At 40.0% G+C, this 22,868-nt stretch overlaps 1 protein-coding gene across 3 annotated transcripts in view; it reads right to left on the bottom strand.

Moving 5' to 3' along the window:
* Positions 1-22,868, bottom strand: part of camk2g2 (calcium/calmodulin-dependent protein kinase (CaM kinase) II gamma 2) — a 149,761-nt gene that overhangs the window by 8,519 nt on the left and 118,374 nt on the right. Inside the window, exons 14-18 of one of the 3 annotated variants that reach the window (XM_060926283.1) lie at positions 18,103-18,180; positions 15,066-15,110; positions 14,417-14,471; positions 5,713-5,796; positions 531-647 (exon numbers count right to left, since the gene is read on the bottom strand). In XM_060926283.1, the coding sequence (XP_060782266.1) occupies positions 531-647; positions 5,713-5,796; positions 14,417-14,471; positions 15,066-15,110; positions 18,103-18,180 (379 nt within the window). The remainder of the gene's footprint in view (positions 1-530; positions 648-5,712; positions 5,797-14,416; positions 14,472-15,065; positions 15,111-18,102; positions 18,181-22,868) is intronic. The other 2 variants (XM_060926285.1, XM_060926284.1) reach the window with 2 other exon arrangements.

Below are 22,868 nucleotides of genomic sequence, written 5' to 3'. Positions count from 1 at the left end.
AAACAGCATGCTAACACATTTCACCCCAACCAATCACTAGTCTCCACAAAAATCACTAAGGCCTGACGACCAGAAGCATCTGAGCCATGTGTGACTAAACACTACTTTAATTTTAAAAAATAAATAAATAAAACCCACCACTCCTCAAGAACTGTATGCAAGAATTTATTCTGGAAGCTTCATAACTTTGCATCTTACATTTTTAAAACAATCCCCCCTCCCGACTCATCATCCAAATCTGAATTCATTCACAGTTGTTTCTAGACTTAATGCTGGAAGGCAACCCTGCGATGTGTGGTCATAAGCAAATGTGCATGAACTGCTTTATTGTGTTGGAATGGTATGAATAGCCTACAAATCAACGGTACATCAATACACAAGTTTGTATAAATTGTACTGTCCTTGGCAGCAGAAAGGCACCACTGGCTCTGGCTGCACACTAACGCTGGATATAAGACGACAAACAATGTTGAGCATGGAGAAACTTTTGTCTCTCTCGCTAATTCTAGACTCTGCAGTCTCGCACTTACACTGCCGTGAGCTGCTGCCCCCCGCTGCTGCCATGGAAGCTGGGACAGGTACAGCAGGGCATGAGCTCTGCCCTCTACTGCTCCATGCCATGCGCTTTGCATTATGCTGAGTATTGGCTGCAAGGCAATGAGACAAATCCACAAAGAGGAAACACATCCCTGCACGCACTCGCATGCTAAACCACGACAAACCAAAACTGTCAAGTCACACCATCTACACACACTCACTAAGGAAACACATAGAAGAAAAAGACAGAATTCAGAAACTGCTATTCACAGCAAACCACAGCACATCTCTGAAAAGAGCATGAGAGAATTCTGGTATATAGACAGCAGCAGGAGTTATCTGCATATTTAAAAAACAAAAAAACAAGAGTGCTCTGAAAGCACAATATCCCCCGCTGGCAACTATATCTATGCAATAAGTGCTTAATACACCCTCATGAAATTGTCAAAAGTACAAGTTTGGTAGGGCGGCACGGTGGTGTAGTGGTTAGCGCTGTCGCCTCACAGCAAGAAGGTCCGGGTTCGAGCCCCGTGGCCGGTGAGGGTCTTTCTGTGCGGAGTTTGCATGTTCTCCCCGTGGGTTTCCTCCGGGTGCTCCAGTTTCCCCCACAGTCCAAAGACATGCAGGTTAGGTTAACTGGTGACTCTAAATTGACCGTAGGTGTGAATGAGAGTGTGAATGGTTGTCTGTGTCTATGTGTCAGCCCTGTGATGACTTGGTGACTTGTCCAGGGTGTACCCCGCCTTTCGCCCGCGACCCTGTAGAACAGGATAAAGCGGCTAGAGATAATGAGATGAGACAAGTTTGGTAATCAAGGGCCATAACTCTGGTAAAATGCAACTGAATTGAACAAAACTGCAATATGCGTACTACCAACATAAAGAATCCTGTCAAGTTTCATGAAATTCCTCCAAAAACTGTGAGAGGAGTTGATTTCAGAAGGCGAGTACCCTTCCCAGGATGGATGGACAAACATTGCCACGACATAATCCCACTTTGGGCCTTTCAGCCAGCAGGGGATAATAATATTGTTAATCAAGGGCTGTAAATCTGGTAAAATGTGACCGAATTTAACAAAATTACAATATGCGTACTACTGACGTATAGCAATGCCTTTTGCCAAGTTTGGTGAAATTCCTCCACAAATTGTGAAAGGAGTCAATTTCAGAACGAAAACACACACACACGAAATTGTCAAATTATAATTTTGTTAAATCAAGAACTATAACTCTGGCAAAAATGTGACCGAATTTAACGAAATTACAACATGCGTACTACCGACATGTAACAACGCCTCGTCAAGTTTCGTGAAATTCGTCCAAAAACTGCGAGAGGAGTTGATTTCAGAAGGTGAGCACCCTTTCCTGGGATGGCTATCGCCACGACATCATCCCCCTTTGGGCCTTTTGGCAAGCGGGGGATATATTTATTTAAACAAACAACCAACCCCAGGCATGAAATTTCAGAGCAGAGACAGAACAGTACACTAAAGCAGGCAGCAGGTGGCAGCAGTCACCTACACACACCAGGAGGAGTCTCTACAGGAGTGGCAGTGAAAGCAGTTTAGACTAGAGCCTGGGGCTGAACATGGCAGACATTAGCAGAATTACACTGCAGCAGCAAGAGAGAAGAGTTATGAATTGGGGGAAAGGAAGATGAAACCGATAACGAATGATGGCTTGAAAAACCTCAGCGTTTGTCAGACTGCCGATTTGTAAAAATTGTGTACATGTATGAGACGATGTACTTTCAGAAAAATTGAAAGGATTTTGGGGAAAGAAAAGGAATGTGCCACATTTCAAGCTGAAGTTTCCCCTCCAAGAAAATGCAATGGTTTTTGATTGTGCTGGATCTGGCACCATATGCTTCAAAGTCATTTTATTATAGTGGTCTTTTTTTTTTTTTTTAATTATTGTGAGGATAGGTAACACTATTTACAGGTCACCTACAGCAGGCCTTTAATGTCAAGCTGGTGTCAAAACATCAGACATCACTAATGCTGGGATCAGACAACACACGTTCAGCAGACAATTTTCCAGTGTTGAGCCCGAATATGAACACTGGGAATGTCACACAGGCCTTGTAGCATGACATTATCGAAGAACAGTGATTTAGCATATGGGATGCCCCACAGCACCCTGACGACGACGAGAGAAAAAAGGAAAAAAAAAAACCCCTAGAATGTCAGAATCTTTATTTTCTTGCCTAGTTTGACAACTCCTACGACTTGTTCCTTGATAGCCATGATTGACAATTTCTTGACCCTCATCCCCAACGACAGGGGAGCACGGTGGTGTAGTGGTTAGCACTGTCACCTCACAACAAGAAGGTTCTGGGTTCAAGCCCAGTGGCTGACAGGGGTCTTTCTGTGTTTAGTTTGCATGTTCTTCCCATGCCTGTGTGGGTTTCTTCCACAGTCCAAAGACATGCAGTTAGGTTAACATGGAGCAGTCATGGCCTGAGGTTGGCTTGAAGTGCCCTTGAGCAAGGCACCGGACCCCCAACTGCTCCCTGGGTGCTGTAGCATAGCTGCCCACTGCTCTGGGTGTGTGCGCATGTGTGTTTACTACTTCAGATGGGTTAAATGCAGATGATGAATTTCACTGTGCTTCAGCCTGTGCTTGAATGTACGAGTGATGATAAAGGTTTCTTGTCTTTATTAACAAGCAAGGATACGAACGATGATTGGTCAAGGTCAAACTTGTAGTGTTGCCAGTCTCCTGAATAAGACAAGGCAAGAGTTTATGGGACTAACCTGACATGGTGACCACAGCGAAAGACAAAAATATTGTGTAGTCTAATCCCAGCATAAGCAGGGCTGTGTATCTGCAGTCTTATCTTGGAAGGGCATCTCTACTAAGAGCACCTTCATGAAATGGGAAATCGTCTAAAGTTAATGAACTGTATCTACTTCATACAGGATCAAAGAAATGCTCCTCAACTGAACGAGTGGTGATTTAAACTAAATTGAAGCAACATTTCTATACAAGTTCACTTGTAAACGTGATCAAACCTGTTACTATTGTCCAAGAGAAAAAAAAAAAAAGTGCTTAAATCTGATTTGACTTTTTTTAAATGACATACTTTCGACGTCTATAATGTAAGAAGCACAAATATATTTCACCAAAATGAAATGTTTAACTTGTGTCTAGTCCGTCTTCCTTTTGGATAAGGAGACAATTTAAAGCATATACGCAGAACCATGGCCTCACTTTTGTTTAAAATTGCCTTGAGACCTCAAGAATAGTTTTAAGCATTAACAATAAATCTAATATAGTCATTTTTACAATTAAAGTGATTCATATAGGTAACGGTCTGAGTGAATGACCTTGACATCCGTAACGTCACAGCAGGAAGTCTATCAGTCTCATCGCCATTTCCGCTATACTAAAACACAGAGCTGACTGCAACTCCGATCCTCCATTTTGAGCTAATTTATCGCCATGCCACGTAGATGTGTTGCTGGACGGTGCAGTAACACAACAGAAGGTGGATTTATGTTGCTCAAGAATGTTCAACCTGCAAAAGATTTGGACGTGTTTTGTGAGAAGTTCACAGGCACCTACGAAGTGGTCTCTCCTCTGCACATTTTACTGAAGACTCGTACGGGACCTCTGATCTGTTGAGGAGCGTTGGCTATAAGCCCGTATTGAAAGAGGGTACAGTACCAATAATTAAAGGAAAACTACAAGAAAAGGAAAGTATTTATTTTATTTCATTTTTTTTAAAAAGGAAAGTAAGTTTGGTTGCACCAGTTCTTCTGGAGTGTGAGCTGAGGGTTGTTGGTAAAACCCGGGACAGAACAGGACATGACTTATTCTCGCTCGGGCAGTGACCTCCCTGTGGTTGTTGCTAAAACCGGTGACATCCCGTCCCGTCCCGGGTTTTAGTAACTGCCTGAGCCAAGCAGTAATGGCGGAGTACTCCGTATGGAGAAAATGGAGAATGAGTGGAGCAGCCGTCAGATTTCTCCACTGGATATTGCTGCCATCTCGCCCTTACATGGAAGAAGCGAATGAACGGAGAACTGAACAAACAACTGAAAGTCAGATGGTTTCAAAACAACTGGCCACGAGATCGGCCTTCAAGAAGCGAGAACACAGATGGGTAAGCGCCGACTCTCATTTGGATACAAAACAACAAAAACAAACATGTTTACCTGCATTTAGATTAAATACATGTAACTTGTATTGTGTGTTTAAGTTACCGGTATAAGATGATTTAATTTGCTTCAGAATGTGATTGTCTCAGTTCATCTGATTATTTAATGAGCCTTTTACGTTTTATCAGTGAAAATGCATGCATGTACATGTATGCTGCACAACTTATAACACCCATCCTGTTTTAATGAGAGTCAACCCAAAATCAATGAAGTCAAATCAGTCTGAGTTGAGCAAGTTGGTAACGGGATTTCTTACTTTCACCATAAAGTTGTATTGATATGACTTTGGTCTATAGCTGTCAAAGGCCTCGGCCTTAAAACCGGTTACCGCTGTGACGTCACGCACTCAGGGCTGGCTGGCTCAGCGGGGCAGCTCGAATGCTAATTTTGTGGTTGATTTTAACTCTCAAATATTATTTTTTATTCCCATTTATGCAGCATACAAGAGTCAAGGATGGAGATACTATCCACTCAAATGTATTTAAAAATAAAGGCTCTGCGTATCTGCTTTAACAACACAAGTTAGTCTGCTTAACGATGTCTAAAAAAAAAAAAGTCAAGTCAAACATCACAAACTAAATGTGCTTTTCTTATACATGAGAAGAAAAGCCCATTAGGCTTTGATTACACTCTTGGATAGCTATGTGCCACAATGAAACAGACATAAGCCTAATCAATTCAGTTTGTAATCAGATACTGGCTGTCAAAATGTCCACAATGTTAAAGCACTGCAGTGGGAATGAGGTCTTTAAATGTCTAGAATCTTTAAATGTGACTAAAGAGTAACTGAATTACTTTTTCTATTTTATATACACACACTTTTTGGCTGTCTTACAAATTTAATAAAAACCATGTCCGATTGAAGTCTGACTTTTAAAAACATTTCAGGCATTTTTGAGCATGGTGGGCATAAAGGAACAGGGATGTCATACAGTTAGCAGTAAGAATTACATGGAGGAGAAATTTTCTGGAGACCAGCTCAGGGGTCAGCTCTGTCATATAAGGAGACTTACTGAGAGGTGGGATCAGGGGAGGAGGTGGCTCCTCAGATGCACTGCTTTGGCTGAATACTGCACTGTCACTGTTAACCCTGCCATCTGATAATCACAGCCATTCAAAAAAAAAAAACAAGAAAAAAAAATAGAGATGGGACATTCCACCGAATGGGTGCCATTTGCTTGTTGTATCACTCCCAAATTAATTTGTTACATCTTTTCAACACTGATTATAACACCACACATATTTAACTATTCAAAATGTGTATTGGTCAACCTCAGGCTACGTTACAAGGTTTGGAAGTCAAAGATGGCTGCATTTTTTCAGTCCTGTTACCAAAACTCTGAAAGTAACAGGACTGAGTTTTTAGCCTAGGATTAGCTAATACATGGAATTAAGCCACATGGCGTCATCGCTAATAGCATGACCACACTTAGCACATTCTAGTGATTTACCAAAAATCTGTATTTTTAAAATAAACAAATATCATCTAAGAAATCGTTTAAGTAACAGGAGAGTACGTTGACACTGACCTTATCAAAGTTAAAAAAAAATCATCAAATATACAGAAAAGTAAATGAGAGAACTAACTTTTGGTCTTCCCATGGCCTTCAGAAGACATAACTGATGTAACGCATGTGATTTATGGAATGTTCCAAATTTGTCAGATGGGGTAATATGTTTGGGTAACAGGACTGAGTGAAAACCCAGGGACATGAATAAAATGTGTATTTTAACTAAGATATTGTGGATTTCTTATGAAAAAAAAAATTTAAACCATGGATAGGATATGGAGTCACACAACAGTGCAAAAGAAATACTGTTTCTGAAGGATTTTAATCATAATACTCACAGTTAAGTATAAAGTTAGAGTGCAGGGACAGATAACACATGCTATTTTTCAGTGTTTTAGGTAGTTTTTATTAATCCTTACAATTATACATCTTAAATTTGAAATCAGATCAATGTGCAGGACATTCTGCGTAATAAGGAAATGTATTTTAAAGTACATTTTTATGTGCATTTATACATATCATTTTCTAGGGACGGAAATGACACCGATTCGGTGGAATGGCTCAGATGCGACATGCTTATTTCTCCACTTTCTTTAATGGGAACATGGTATACGTAAAGCTTTTGTAGATTAGTTGCTCATGGACATTCGTACATGTCCAGTTTAAGAAGCAAAATAAAACAGACCATACACAGCAACAAGAAAGCGTCCTTGATTCATTTAATGAGAATGGCCTTTAAAAAAGTCAAATGGAGACATTTAGGCTTTAGCACTGGATGAAGAAAAACAGTTTTAGGCTTCGTAAAGGACTGAATAATGTTGAGTGGAGCAAGTAGAGTTGCATGAATGGATTTTCAAAGTCCACTCACAAACCAGCAACTGAGTATCCTTCACATACAAAACGCTGCACAGAGGACTAAAGGTTCCACAGATATCACCAAATGATACCAGCAACAGTCCAAGAAACTAGGCAAGGTGGGACTTGTAGGCAAGGTGGGACTTGTACACAAAGTGGATGATCGGCTGATGAGAGCAGTGGTGCCTACTACAGGATTTTTATACACCCTACTGTGAATGCCTCAGCTTTGACAAATAAGAAAATCAGACCAACAAACATTTGTTTGTAAAGTAATAATAAGATCCAGTAGGACACTCATTTCAAACCTGAAGCTGAGCCTAGTGTCCGGCATGCATGTGCATTAGGAGCGTAACAATACCATAATCTGTATCCGTTTCGTGCTCCAAATATCCGTATCTGCAACTGTATTCAAACTTATCTGTGACTAATCTCAGTCATCCAGGTACATAGTAATCTGTGGTTGGTTGAAGAGAGCAACTGGACTTGCTTGAAGATTCTTGAAAACGTTTCGCCCCTCATCCTAAAGGCATCCTCAGTCCTGTCTGACTAATAGGGAAGAATCTTCAAGCAAGTCCAGTTGCTCTCTTCAACCAACCACAGATTACTATGTACCTGGATGACTGAGATTCGTCACATACGTTTCTACGCACTTTGGGATGAGATCCCTATGAGAGGACTTCCAGAAAACTGGCAGACATCTTAGCCAGAGAGGAGCGTTCATTTTTGTCAACCTGGAACGACCATCATTGAACAGAGGTGGGTGTCTATGACATCTTTTATCAGCCACCTACAATGCAGCCATCAGCATTCTGATTCGGATTCTATGATGATCCATGAGAGGATAAATACTGGATACTCCCTATTAGCCAGACAGAACTGAGGATGCCTTTAGGATGAGAGGCGAAACGTTTTCAAGAATCTTCAAGCAAGTCCAGTTGCTCTCTTCAACCAACCACAAATTGTATTCAAACTTGAAGTCAGTTTGGCCTCAGATTTATAACAACTATTGAGAAACAGGAAAACACTGGATAAAAACCCACCCAGAGACAGAAATGCCAGCACCATCAGCAAGGTTTGTGAATTCTGGCTCTGACAGCTCCTCAACCTCAGCTACATCATTCAAGTTCATAATCAATATTAAATCATTAATGTGTGGGGCCTTTTTTTTTTTTTTTTTTAAATCTTGCTCAGAGTTATTTTACCCCACAATATTTCTGAAGGAATTTATTTGGCTCTATATTTCAAAAAATTATAAACTAGTAGATGAATTTAAATCACTGTTACCCTGATGCCCATCAACTGCTATCAAGCTTGCTTTATTTAAAATAAACAAATAAATAAATAAATAAATAAATAATCCCACCTCCTAGACCTCCTTATTTCCATATGTATCCGTTTAGAATATATCTGTTTATTCCAGAGGTGGACAAGTACCCAACTTGAGTCAAAGTACAGATCCCACTGGTCAAATGTTACTCCAATACAAGTGAAGGTTGTACAGTCAAATTTTTACTTAAATACTGTAGTTACTTTTAAAAATACTCAAGTATTAAAAGTACATTTTCTGTTAACGCGTCATTGTATTATTGCCACAACGCTTACAAAACTTAACGCCTCTGAAGCAACCGACTGGACTCACTGACTAACTTGTAGAACCTGTAGAATAAACACCTGATAAAATGTTACAAAACAACAACTTACAACCAAGCAGAATCATCAATAAGATGCTAGCTATTTTCTCTCTCTGGCTACTAGTAAAAAAATTATGTAGTAGCTGTAGTAATTATGCAAGGTCACAAAAGCTACAATATTAACGTTACCAAAGACAGAAATGTGAATTCACAAAACGAACGCATGCTGTGCCATCATGGTGGTTTAACGTTAAGCTAGCTAGTCAGTGAAGCTCCACCTGACGCTAGCAAACGCTCTTCAAACTCGAAATCATATTGGGTAGCTAAAGTTACTAGAAAAGAAAGATTTCTGCATTCTGTTTATTTGGCAAGATTATGCTAAAACATATTTCTGAAAGGAATTCAGACAAGTTAACGTTATTCATGTTAGCGTAACTACATTTTTGCATGCTAACTAACAGTGTCCAAGTTAACTAGCTACGGTATGTGTAAATGTTAGCCGTGGACAAGGTGATGGCAACTTGGCTGGCAAATCCATAGAAGGTCATTTGACTAACCAGACTGCATCGCTATTGCAACATTATCGCTAGCTCTTAAAGCAAAGAATGTTGTTGCAAGCTTTCTCTTGGAATAAAACTTTTACATATGCTTCTGCAGGTTGGACGGTGAGTTTTTGGAGGCCATGATGTGGTTCGTTTTAAGCAAACAAAGCAAACATTTAAAACGAAATGAATCTTTAATCCTTTCCCCAGAGTATTCCCCAGAAGAACCGCCTCCTTCCATTCTGCCATCAATTGATCATGTTCAAATAATACTGCTGAGAAATCAATGAACTTGATTTTATATGGTCCATGGACGTGACCCTAGTGATCACTGATGGGCTGTCTCAGTGTCGACTACGAAAAATCCAATCAGGTTTTAGAAAAGGAAAAAACATCCACTTTCAAAGCTGCTTCATAGCAACAAGTAACGAGGACCTTGATAGAAATGTAGTGGAGTAAAAAGTACGATATGTGTCTTTCAAATGCAGTGAAGTTCAAGTCATAAGTTTCCAAAAAAATAATACTCAAGTAAAGTACAGATACTCAGTACAGCACTCAAGTAAATGTAATTCATTACTGTCCACCTCTGGTTTATTCCAAATAAATGTATTCACATTCGGTTATATCCCTAACGTGCATGTGTACACAAGGTTTGGATGATACGGACTTCAGTTTGCAATACAGCAGTAATTAAGATTTTCATAACCAACTGTGAAGTACAGCAAGAAACTACCACACAGTATGCTGATTTCACAGTGCATATTACCTTCCTGAGAGAGACGCAGCAAGTGAGAGCAGAGTGCAAGGGAAAGTGTGTGCGACTGTGGGAGTGTGTAATGCAAACTGAAAGACTACTCCGTCCAAGTCCACACAGTCTCACTCCGGTACAGAATGTGGGATCTTTGGGCTACTCGACCATGACGCCAGCAGGAGGGGGGGTTTGGTTGAAAGAAATGTTTGAGTGGGAAGATTAACTTCACACTATTTTCCTGATTACATCAAAGTAATCAAGCAGCCATGACAGGATATGACTGGTGTCCAAATTGTCCATCTCTACTTTTGTACTGTCGTTTACAATAAATAAGTAAATAAACAGCCATCCAGCCAACCAATTAGCGCCATTCAAACCACAGTCACAACAAACTGGCCTCAAGAGGGAACCCAACCCATGGGCTTTTGAGATTACATACCAGGCAAGCGTGTGGTATTTGCACTTTCCAAGATGATGTTCGGTTTCTCTAAAGTCGTTCTCCGAGCTACACTAACTGTACAAATGTTTATAAAAACACCCGGAACCGAGTTCTTATGGTTGGTTATTTTTATTTTATTTTTTTTAAACTAGAGGTTTCCGGGAAGAAAAAGTAGGTTCAACAAGCAGAGATACAAAATAAACCGACTACTAATTGGCTTTCACAAGCAAAAGTTTTGGTATCTATGTTTAAACATGAGTAAATGCTTCACACAGCATGATGCTGTAACTCTGCTGCACTCTAATTGTTCTGAAGCCCACCACCTGCTGCACTACACACACACACCATCCAAGGAGTGATCTGGCTGACGACTGAATGGTTTCTACTTGCCATAATAATTAACATGGACTACAGATCTTTTCAACATCATGAACATGCAGGTATGTGGAAACACTGACAAAATTAAACAAAATATAACTTTCCTGCCGCACAACACACACTCACGACACGGTTAAGCAGATCAATAGAAAGTTGAAATGCTAAACGGATTCAAATAACGTTGTACTTGTGATGCAGGGAGAGAACACTGCTGCTCATGGCCAAACAATGTGATGAAACGTGCAAACACTGTGTTGCACCAGAGGATAAGGACTACGGCTACACAGTTGTTCCCTCTCTAGAAATTCAGACACTCAGTGTTTTTCAGCGCCGAGGAAGCATCCTTTAATGGCTGCATTTCAAGGTTGCCGTGTCATCGCATCTTGCCGAAGGACTCTTCCGATGTCTCGGCTTCTTCGAATTCTACCAAAGACCGAATCCTTCGTTCAGAGAATTTTCAAGGACGCATATGCGAATCCTCAGCGTTCTTAAATCGCCCACAATCCGATGCATATCGATAAGTTGAGACCTTTTCAATGATGCACACCAAAACGACTGCATATAGAGCACACAAGCCTCAATTATGGTTGAAGATTAATTGGAAAACATCAGTCTGGGGAATGTTTTACTGTGTGAAAGTGTATTTATGAAATGCAGGGAATATGCAGAAAAAAAAAAAGCAGCTCTCGATGAAGTGGCAAAATGTGGGTTAATATTAAATAGCCTGCTGATATTAGCACCTGGGACACAATCCATGACTAAAGCTCTTTTGGCATTTCTAAGAATGCCTGGGTTTGCAAATATTTAATTTTCTTTTTTTTTTTTTAATTTAAAAGCATTTGTATTCACAAAAGTATTCACACCTCAGTCCTGCAGATGGCAGTAATGCACTAAGCTTGCAAGCTACCAATAAACTCAACAGAAGACGACACGTACGGGTACCTGCACACTCACTAGACTGTTCCATTACATGTTTTCTAAACGCAAGGAAGGAGTCTTGCCTGGTCTCTGAAGGATCTGATTTGCAAGAATCCTTCCTACCAAGGAAACATCCTTGATATTGTGCAACTCCCTCCTCTTCTTTAGGCTGTATTAATGCACTTAACTAAGTAACTGGCCACACTTTATTACATTAGCCATCACTTGAGCATAGCACATTAAACCTCTCAGGAGCAAAAACATATGGCAGCACCCTAGAGGTTCCATTTACCTGGTGGGCTAGCTAATAAATCCATCATGTGCCAACCCTGGTACACTGTACATCACTGCTATCAATAAATAAATAAACAGTTGTAAAGGCATGATAAAAATACAGATATACAAAGTAATCATATTGGTTGTGATGGATGTGGCTCTGGCAGGATCAACCAAAGAATACAGGTCATCAGGCTCACATACAGTACCAGTCAAAAGTTTGGACACACCTACTCATTCATAGGCTTTTCTGTATTTTGACCATTTTTTACATTGTAGAACAATACTGAAGACATCAAAACTGAAATAACATACGAAATACAGATGGAATTATGTGGTTTAAAAAAAAAAAAAAAAAAAAAAGTGTTATTTACCAGCTGGGAGGTCCGTATCGTGAAATACAGTAACCGAGGTTTTGAAAGTACTGACCAAGGTCAGTATTTAAGGCCGAGGTCACGGTATTTCACCATACGGACCGACCTTAAGCTGGTAAATAATATATATTTTTCTTTACCAAATTCTAACAGAGAACGAGAGCGCCCGAAAGGGAAAACTGAGCCAAGCTGAATTTGAGCCGCCATTTTGAATCCTCATTCATGGCTGTAATGCAAATTGCTTCCTCCTTAGTATACAAGTGCACTTCCATGGCAGGAAATAAACAAAAACTACATTTTGCCACCTATGTAGTCCCGTATTTATACAAATAGGAGTCATTCAGGATTCAGCCATGTTTTTGCTCGGTGTTAGCAAGTTAGAGGTTTTTAGCTTTCTCTTGAAATGTTTTTTTATTTCTTCTTCCTCAGGGTAGTAAAACTCGCTTTTGCTGTGAACACTGTCGTTATCGCTATCCATGATGTAAAATTAATGCTATTATGTTGAGAAATGCCGGCAAAAATGTATAAGATTTTTGATAAAAATCTCAGACCAAACCAATTTAATTAGTTGGTTCTCTGATTTTTTCAGGAAAAATATGAAGCGAGCAGGCGAAATAAAAAAAAAAAAAAAAAAGAAAAAAAAATGCTCTGATGGTAAAATTAGCGGTGGAAATAGACCAAACAATACAGGCAAACCAGTAAACAGATAGGCTAAATAAACGATTGAAGTACAGTTAATTGAACATCTACAATGCACAGAAAAAAGACCAGGAGTAGGCTACTTCACAAGTCTCTAACGAAAGTGAAAGGGGCGATTTGATTGGTTTTCGACATCACGTGACCTCACGTCACGTGACCTTTTCTGTTGGCAGGAGTTTGATTTCGATTTTTTTTCTTCATTTTGCATTTTCTCCAAGCGGTGATTCCGAGAACCAACTAATCGAACTGGTGTGGCCTTATAAATCTTGTAAAAAAAAGATAAATGTTGACAAAAATTGCTACGATGTTTGTTGGTGTGAACGAGCGAGTCGACAAAGGTCTGTAACCGGGGTCCGGATCGTAGGATTCCGGACCGCTCGTGAGCCAATCAGAGTGCACGATTTGATGGAAACCACACCGTGAAAAAATTATTTAGATTATTCAGTGTTGCCAGCATTTATCTTGACACTTTATACACTACTGGCATTATCTTAACCAGCTTCATGAGGTAGTCACCTGGAATGCTTTTCAGTTAATAGCTGTGCCTCGTCAAAAGTTCGTGCCATTTCTTGCTGCCTTAACATGTTTGAGATCAAATAGTAAATAATACACTGACTAGCCCTATTCCACAACTGTAGTCATCCATATTATGTCAAGAACCACTCAATTAAGTAAAGAGAAACGACATCCATCATTACTTTAAGACATGAAGTGTCTTTTAATCAATAAAGAAAAACCAGTGAATTAGAAGGTGTGACCAAACTCTTGGCTGGTACTACATCTACGCTATCTACAGCTTTAAGCGGAGTGCTGGACATTTAATGCGACCTAAAATATTCATTTACCAGGTTTGACATAGTTGAACCTCAAATGTCTTCAACATCAACTGGAGTACACCCTAACCCCCAGGTGCTACAGCATTGCTCTCTCTTTCTCCCTCTCAACACCATAGTGCCGATTCATGATCATCAATCAATCAGTGTGACTCCGCTTTATCCTCCACCCTGCTCTACAGCTGCGTCTGTTGGTCACCATCGCACTGTAAAACTGTCAAGCCTTCAGTCACACAACCCCCTCACCATAGCGCAGACATACTCCTCCACAGACCAGCTGACATCAAGGTAGTGTCCCTTACTGTCTCTCTCCTTTCCCCATTGCTAAACAAAATAGAAAGCTGGCAATATTATTAAAAAAAAAAAAGTTTCCATGCATCCTAACACACTGCCCATCCCAGTCCGATATCCATCTGTGGGCTAGCCTGTCCAACTTGTCTGTCTATCTGTGCTGAGGAGAAGAGAAGAGAAGAAACATGCAGATTACGTGAAAGGTTGATAGTGTACCTTTCCTACCTTTCATGTCCTCCTCTTCTGTAGTGTTACAACTCTCCATGGACCCCTGGAGTGAGACAAGAGGCAGAGGGGAAAGTAAACAAAACAAAGGAGAAACAGACAAGAAGGTTAAAAGGTCACTTAACACTTGGAGCTTAAGTTTGGCAGATACACAGACACACACCACACAGACAAATCATGTTCAAACACACTTCCTCTGTGGAACACACCAAGCCCTGCACAAACCAGCCATGTCCTGAGAGAAGGCGAGCTCAATAAGCCAAGCACCACGGCATAGTTAGTAAATGGGACTGAGACAAGTAAGGGCGAGTGAGTGTTTCCTTCTTCTCTCCCAAGTCTATAGGAGTTCATTAGTGAGAGTCAGAAGTCTCAGTAGGTGAGTGTCAAGTTGGGTTCCTTGAATACCAATTCAGCCAACTGGACTAAAAATCTGCCTATTTAATTTGCAGATATTAAAAAAAAAAAAAAAAAAAAAAATATATATATCCATTGCTCTAACTTGTATATTGATTGAATTGGCTGATTTGCAATTCAAAGCGAGCTCTGGATGGTTCGTTTCTGAGAGGGGTGATGGTGCAATATTAGTGGTGTTAGTGGTGAACTGCAGAGCGCTGCAGAGCTGGCAGCTGAAGCCGCTTACCTTGACGCCGTCGGCTGGGTTGTGCACGACAGTGGTCTGTGGTTCCTGAGAAAGGCAGGAGACAGTTTACCATGCAAAGGAGGGGGGCAGGTGGGGGTGGGGGTGTTAGATAGCGCCCCAAACTCCGAAACTAACAGCTTATAACTAGACCACTGCTACCACTAATGCCAAGTGCAGAGGCTAGAGCACACACAGCAGGAGGTGAAAGACACTGGAGGTTGCCGAGAGCACTGTGAGATCTATCTAGACAGACAGGTGCTAGGGCTGAGGAAGCTTTCAGTAAGTAGAGAAGCGAGTACAAGTGCAAAGAATAGGGACATATATAGTCATGTAACCCCATTCACTAGGCTCACACACACACACACACTGATACAAAGCACTGTATTGTTTTACAAACACTGAACACACTCACCCAAAGCGCGCGCACACCCTCTCCCAAGCACAAAACAGCAGAAGATGCAGTCCCAACATACAGCCACTTTCTCTAAATGTCTCTTTGAATTTCAGCCCCTTTATCCATTTGACCCAAACAGCACAGAATCTCACCGAGAGGGAATGCTGATGCAGTGGACAAACGGACGCCGATCAGAGCCGTGATCCAATTGTGAGAGAACAGAGCAACCGAAGAGAGCAGCTCAGTTTCATAGCTACAGGGATGTCTCGGATATCAATTTTGTTCCATTTTAGTATTTGCCATGTTTTCCCCATATAATTTGCTTATAGCATTGATTGCCGCAATCAAAACATTTTACTGATGCTGTTGAGATCCTTAATAGCCAGTAATGAAACTAATTGAAGAGAAACTCCAAGTTCTGTTTGCTCCTGTTCCAAGAAGCTAAATAAAGTTGAGCGCAAAAGTTTGCATCACTTATTAGGGTATTAGGCAGAAAAAGAAATTTACCAGTCAAAAATAATATTTTATATAATCCTGATAAGCGCCGCAGGTGCGAAGACGAGCGCTGCAGGCGCGAAGTCCCTCTAGGGGGGTCTGGGGGCATGCCCCCCCAGAAAATTTTTGAAATTTAGACTTCATTTCCTGCATTCTAGGACATTTTCAGGGTGAAATGGCGTGTAATTTTTGATCAGAAATATTGCATATTTTTACTTTGTATTTTTTTCAGTTTCACTCCTGAATGTATCAGATGTATGTATGGTGTTTGATTTGGTAACAAAAGTGAAAAGAAAATAAACAACAATGAATTGTATATAATCTTTTGATCTAGTTACAGTATTTAATAAAAAAAAAAAACCAACAGTATTCTATTTTACCATACCCCAATGAACCCCCCTTGTTAATCAATGTATCACACATACCTTTTCTGTCTTTTTGTGGAAAAACGAATCAGTTTTTGTCACATTCAATTTGGGGCGTTTGTTGGGATTCATCTTGATCCAGAAGAGTGAGTCAGCAAAAAAAAAATGCGGTTCTCCCGCCAAGAAAGAGGAAACTACAACGCAGGGTGTTTGGCAATTTTTGACCAATCAGAATTCGCGATTTATTCAGTCCGCATGTTACAAGATTCAGTGCGGGCCAAAATGGCGGAAGCGATGAAATATTCTGATTTTTCATTTCAAGTTTTCAGTATTTTTCGTATTAAACTGTGTTTCTTACGATTTGTAAATGATGGCGGAACCACACACGGACTGGCCATCGGGAGTAGCGGGAGTTTTCCCAGTGGGCCGGTGGTTCAGTGTGGGCCAGCGGAGAAAAAAAAAAAAAAAAAAAAAAAACAGTTGCGCGCTGGCCTTTAATATGATAAGCAATGTTAACAGTTTCTTTAACAAACTGTTAACATTGCTTATCATATTAAAGGCCAGCGCGCAACTGTAATAAGCAATGTTAACAGTTTGTTAAAGAAACTGTTAACATTGCTTATCATATTAAAGGCCAGCGCGCAACTGTTTTTTTTTTTTTTTTCTCCGCCGGCCCACGCTGAACCACCAGCCCACCGGGAAAACTCCCGCTACTCCCGATGGCCAGTCCGTGTGTGGGCGGAACATAACTGGATTTATCGGATGACATGTGGGAGTATTCATGTGCGAAAATTTTCGGCATTATCGTCCGTTTCAGTATCCGTCTGTGTGTATACTTGCCCGTTGAAATCGGCAATCACCCGTCAAATTTACGGGTGGACGGGTCTCTGCCTAATACCTTACCACTTATTGTAGTTTGGGGGGGAGGGGCGGTGTTTGGAAATGAACTAGTTTATCATGTAAGACGACAATCAAAAAATGATTTTAAAAAAAAAAAAAACCCCTTCCACTCTTCAGACCTGAACAAGGCAGTGGCATGTAGCCGAATTTCAACTGATGGGGGGGGAAAGGGGAAAAAAAAAAAAAAAACCTGGGGGATGGGGCATTTATGATGCGTACAAATGAAATCTAAATGTTTAAACTAACATTAGGTCATTTCTAATAAATGAGAACTGTTAACACCTGATGATAATAATTAAAACTCGCCCCTTTGATTTGGTCCCTGAGGGCATGCAAACTCTTGCAGTCAACTCAGAGTTCTTGGTACAGCACAGCTAGAGAAATAATAAGGAACTGCATCTCCTAAACAAATTAGATTATTCTACTTCCTCATACAGGTGAATCCTGTTTCAGCTACACATGCTGTCTAGGTACTAGATATTAGCACAAGCTCGTATCTAGCATATTTACAGGACATACGCTTTGTTTTGCACCAAAGAAATTCAATTTAAAAGGTGACGTTTTAGAGACAGGGCATTCATTTAGAGCAAAGACATTACATTTGTCATTAAATCTGAATTTGTGAATTTCAAAAGTTGGAGCATGCAGGTAAAACAGGACTCAGGGATGAGATTCAGTACACTTGTGGTTTTAGTTTAATTCAGTAAAAACATTAGCAACATCACACTTCACTAAACCGAGGGCAGGAAGGAGGGATGATGAAAGTTGATTAAACTCAAAATATGTGAGACAAGCTGATGGAAAACCACTGAACCGAAATGTATGGACTGCTAAATTAAACATGAGTAAAGCAACAATGAAGAAATAAAGAGAGATGAAGTACCATTGGTGCTGTGGATGATATGCTGCTGTCTTTGGTGCTGCTGCTTACTACACTGTTTTTATTGTTGTTTGTCTGTGGCTGGGGCAAAAAGACAAAACACAGTGCAAATAAATGATTTTTGTTCAATTGATTTCCAAATGAAGTTAGCCCGAAGCCCAATGTCACAGGGTGTATGGGGAGGCCAGCGCTCTGCACAGGAGCGGCTTAAGTTACATAGCACATTCATATATTCTCCATGGCCTTCTTATAATTATTTTATATACACACACACCGAAATGAATCTGAATGCAGATATAAAACAAGCCGTCTTCAATATGCATTCAGTAACTTATGCATGTACGTACACTACTGTCAGGATATGACTATGTATGTGTGAAAATCACAGTTTTTGTGCTCACTTCTTTAACATTCACAAGCTAGAAAATAAATTGTTTTTCCTCATGTATAATGTATGGATCATGGGTAATCGAAAATGTTAAAATTGCTCGAGTGACCAGGATGCTGACAGAAACTTGGCAGGAACTGTTAGCATTCAAAAACAGCATGACGTTTGAACAGGTTATCCTAAAGCATAAGGGGAAATGTCAGATTAAATAATAAAAGGAGCATGCTCCTGCAGAGAGATAAATTGGTACCTACGGAGACAAAAAAAAAAAAAAAACCTTCACATCAGTTGCATCTTCCAAAATACTTACAAGTCTATAATTAAACAACATTATACCGGATATCATCGAAGATATTGTCAAGTCTCTGTGGAGGAATGGAACAGGTCCCTGACAGTCCACTGGTGCAGGCAGTGAAAGCATAGCTATTTAAAAAAAAAAAAAAAAACCCAGACCCACACGGCCCTCTGTTTTACATATTCAGGTTCACTCTTAAGTTTTCCAGATAACTACAACTGAACAAAAGGCATTTTAAAAGGAGTGACGTAAACACTTGAGGGGAATTTTAACTGCGATAACAATACAACTTGGGTAGTTAAAAAAACAAAAAACAAAACCCTTCCCCACCAATTTGTTTCATTCCTGCAGGGGAAGGATGAACGAACACAGGTATAGTGCCCTCCACAATTATTGCTCCCCCCCATAAAGATTAGTAAAAAAGCGTGGGGGGGTATGGGGGGAGAAAAATCCAACCTTTAATTGAAAAATTTATTCAGAGAAAAACAAATCCCTCATCAAGAAAATTACTTTTTAAAAAAAAAAAAAAAACCATGTGCCACGAGTATAGGCACCCCTGCATTCAATACTTTGTACAACCTCCCTTTACCAGTAAACAGCAAGTCTTCTCTTATAACATTTTGTAAGGTCGGCGATGCAGAGCAGGGCATCGGAGAGCATTCCTCTTTACATAATCTCTCCAGATCATCCAGGGTCCTCGGCCCCCTCTTGTGCTCTTCAGCTAAGCCTGTGGGATTTTCAATGGGGTTCAGGTCAGGGGACTGAGATGGCCAGGGCAGAAGCTTGATTTGGACATGGGCTTCAGATCATTGTCCTGCTGGAAGATCCAATGACAAACAAGTTTTAGTTTCCTGGCAGAGGCAGCCAGATTTTGACTTAAAATGTCCTGGTACTTCGTGGAGTCCATGATGCCATGTACCCAAACAAGGTTTCCAAAGCATTTGGAAGAAAAACAGCCCCAAAACCTCACAGAACTCCCACCATATTTTATAGCTGGGATTGGGTTCTTTTCATTATAGCCATCCTTCTTTTTAGACCAAACCAACTTTGAGTGTTTGTTGCCAAAAAGCTCCATTTTTGTGACATCAGACCATAGAACATGGTTCCAGTCAAAGTTGTAGTAGCGTTTCACAAACTTTAGGTGCTTATGTTTGTGGTTGACTGACAAAAAGATGTTTTTCTGGTAAACTTTCCAAATAATCTGTTGGGATGGAGGTGGTGTCTGATGGTGGTTTTAAAGACTTGGAAACCCCAAGATTTTACTCTTTCTTGTAATTCACCAACAGTGATCCTTGGGGATTTTTTGCCTCTCTGTATGTGGGGGCAAAATAAACTTGGGTCGTCTTCCAGGCAAATTTGTAACCGTTCCAGTTGGTGTCCCCTTTTTTATGATTGCCCTAACTGTAGAAATGGACATTTTCAGGCGAGTAGCCTTTTTTTTCTAATATATATAACCATTCCCTGACTTATAAAGGTCAACACACTTCTCCCTCATTTGGTTTGTGTTCTCTTATCCTTCCCATGTTGATGGATGACAAAGGGAATTTGGCCTTCGTGTCGCCTCATATTTGTTCCCCAGTTAATCAGGAAGTCATGAATTACAGCTGGCAAGTTCCTATACACTCCAATCAACTCAATGTACAATTTAAATGGGAAACATGCTTCAGTTACACTGTGTTCACTAATTTGAAGGGGTTTCAATAATAACAGCATATGTTTTTGTTGAAAATAATTATTTCATGATGAGAGATTTTTTTTTTCTCTGAACAAATCTCTCAATTCAAGGTTGGATTTTTCTCATTTTTTCAGTGCGAGATGAAGCGACTTCACCAAAAGGTGGATTTTTTTTTTCAAACCTGTTTGACTCACATAAGGGGTGCCAATAATTGTAGAGGAGAGCACCATATTTATACTTGAACAGTTTAACTCTTATGTGGATTCTTTAAGTACTTTAACATCTGAGAAAAGTTTGTGCTGGAAAGGAAACACTCAGACCTGACCTGAAACGCTCCATTAGACTCCATCAGACTGGATTTGACATTTTCCTTATTTTTAGACATGACTACGCGTGATGCTGTGACTCGACAATATGTGATGTTCCATACAGACGTTCCATATAGATGTATATATTTTAACTTGACGCTCACAGACTTGGGTCTACTTAAGATTTTTTTTTTTAATTCAGACAGTATCTGTAGTCAAGCCTCTAACATTATTCAACTAAAAATAGAAAAAAAAATCTGGATTGACATATTAATAAGACCAACCTTCCAGTGCAAACATTTACGCACTTCTGAAATTCTGATATACTGTCCTGACACATTTATCACGCAAAGTCACATAATAAAGAAGGATGTCTCAAAGAACAAAAGTAGAATTTAAAAATAAAAAAGGCACAGCTTCCCTTGAGTGCTATAGAAAAATACAATGAATATCAATTATATGCTCAAATGTAAAGATGTACAAGACTACTATGGTCTATTCATTTGTATGACTCAAGGTGTGTATAACAGTCTAATAAAATGCTTCATTATATTACTGCGTGATGCCATGACCTGACTAAGCCACGCTCAGTTTGTGTGATGGTGGGAAGAGGAGCATCCAAGAAATAAAGTAATCGTTTTGCGTGCGTGTTGGGTCCGGCCTGATCCCGTGCAGTTGAAGCAGAGGTAATGGGTGGTGTGCACTGTGAGATGATTGCACATGCATAGATAAAAATCAGAGCCTAGCAGAAAGCCTTGAACATCAAGTTGCCATGAGAAAGGCCCAACATGATCATTTAATTAGTATTCCTACATATTTGCTCTTTTGTGCACATCCAAATATTCAGCATTTATTGAATATTTACAACGAATAAAATCTACTACTAGATTGAGGATGTCAAAAAAAAAAACAAACACCCCACCTCTACTAGCTGTAACTGAATGCTGCTGCCTATTAAAAACTCGACCAACCAAAGACCAAAGCATGAGGAGTGTTTCAATGATCCATATATGCATAACTACGCTTGTAAATGAAGAAAAATAAATCAAGCATAACTGACACGTATAACAAGCCCTCCTTACTTTGGCCAGCTGAGAATGAAATAGTTCAGCATTCGTATGGTGAAAGACATCACCTGCTTCACGTAGGGTTTGTATGGTTATATATAGTTGTGGGATGTTGTGCTGGGTGTAGGATATACTTTGCTCGTGAAGATCAGCAAGGTGTAGTCTATTTGAAGACCAGGTGAAATTAATAATAATAATAATAAAAGAGAAAAAATGATTTCTGCACTTCTGAGCAACACAGAAGGCTTGGAGATGTACTGGTTACAGCATGGAACGCTAAAAGGTCCACTACGCAATAAACTAAATGGCTCTGGATCAAAACTAGCACTCCTGCATCATAAGCAAGACCACAGTGCCTTGCTGCATCAACTGGGCACAGTAACAGGTTTACTCGGCCTCAGCTCTTCTTCACCCGCCCGAACCAACAGGCAGTGCTGGTCCGATATGATATTTGAATAGGAAGCAACAGCGACATTCGTCTTAGTGGACCTTGAAGGATTATGTGGTGAGGGATGCACAGATACATGCATGTCTATAAAAATGCATATGTATAAAACCAAAGGGAATGGCTGTGATGTCTGATTGAACAGAAATGCAATGAGACCAAAAAAAAAAAGAAAAAAAGAGGAACATGGAAAAGTGAGGGGAGACATAGAACAAATCTCACCATCAAACAAACACTGGAGCTTGACTTCCTTTTCTGAACAGTGTGAAACACAGAAAGTAAGGGGAAAAAAGATAGCATAGGAGCACAGGGAGGAAAAACGAAGCCAACGAAAATAGGGATAGAAAAATATAGCTGTGCATTAGGATCTTTTAGAGAAAACAAAGAGGAGGAATAACCACAAAAACCTTCAGAGTGATGAATGATTGATAACCTGGGGAAAAAAACAATTTCAAGAAATGCGTAGATCTAAAATATACGTAATTTTTTTTTTTTAATCCTGTAATTAGGCTCTCTAAATGAATTGAACTGAACACTTCATTTTGAAAGGCAGGTATTGCTTTAACTTGAGAAAGACTGCCAACTATTCAC

This window comes from Neoarius graeffei, chromosome 7, assembly GCF_027579695.1.
Source record: "Neoarius graeffei isolate fNeoGra1 chromosome 7, fNeoGra1.pri, whole genome shotgun sequence".
NCBI lineage: Eukaryota > Metazoa > Chordata > Actinopteri > Siluriformes > Ariidae > Neoarius > Neoarius graeffei.
Note: the sequence above shows the minus strand (reverse complement) of the source record. Positions and strands in the feature narration are given on the sequence as shown.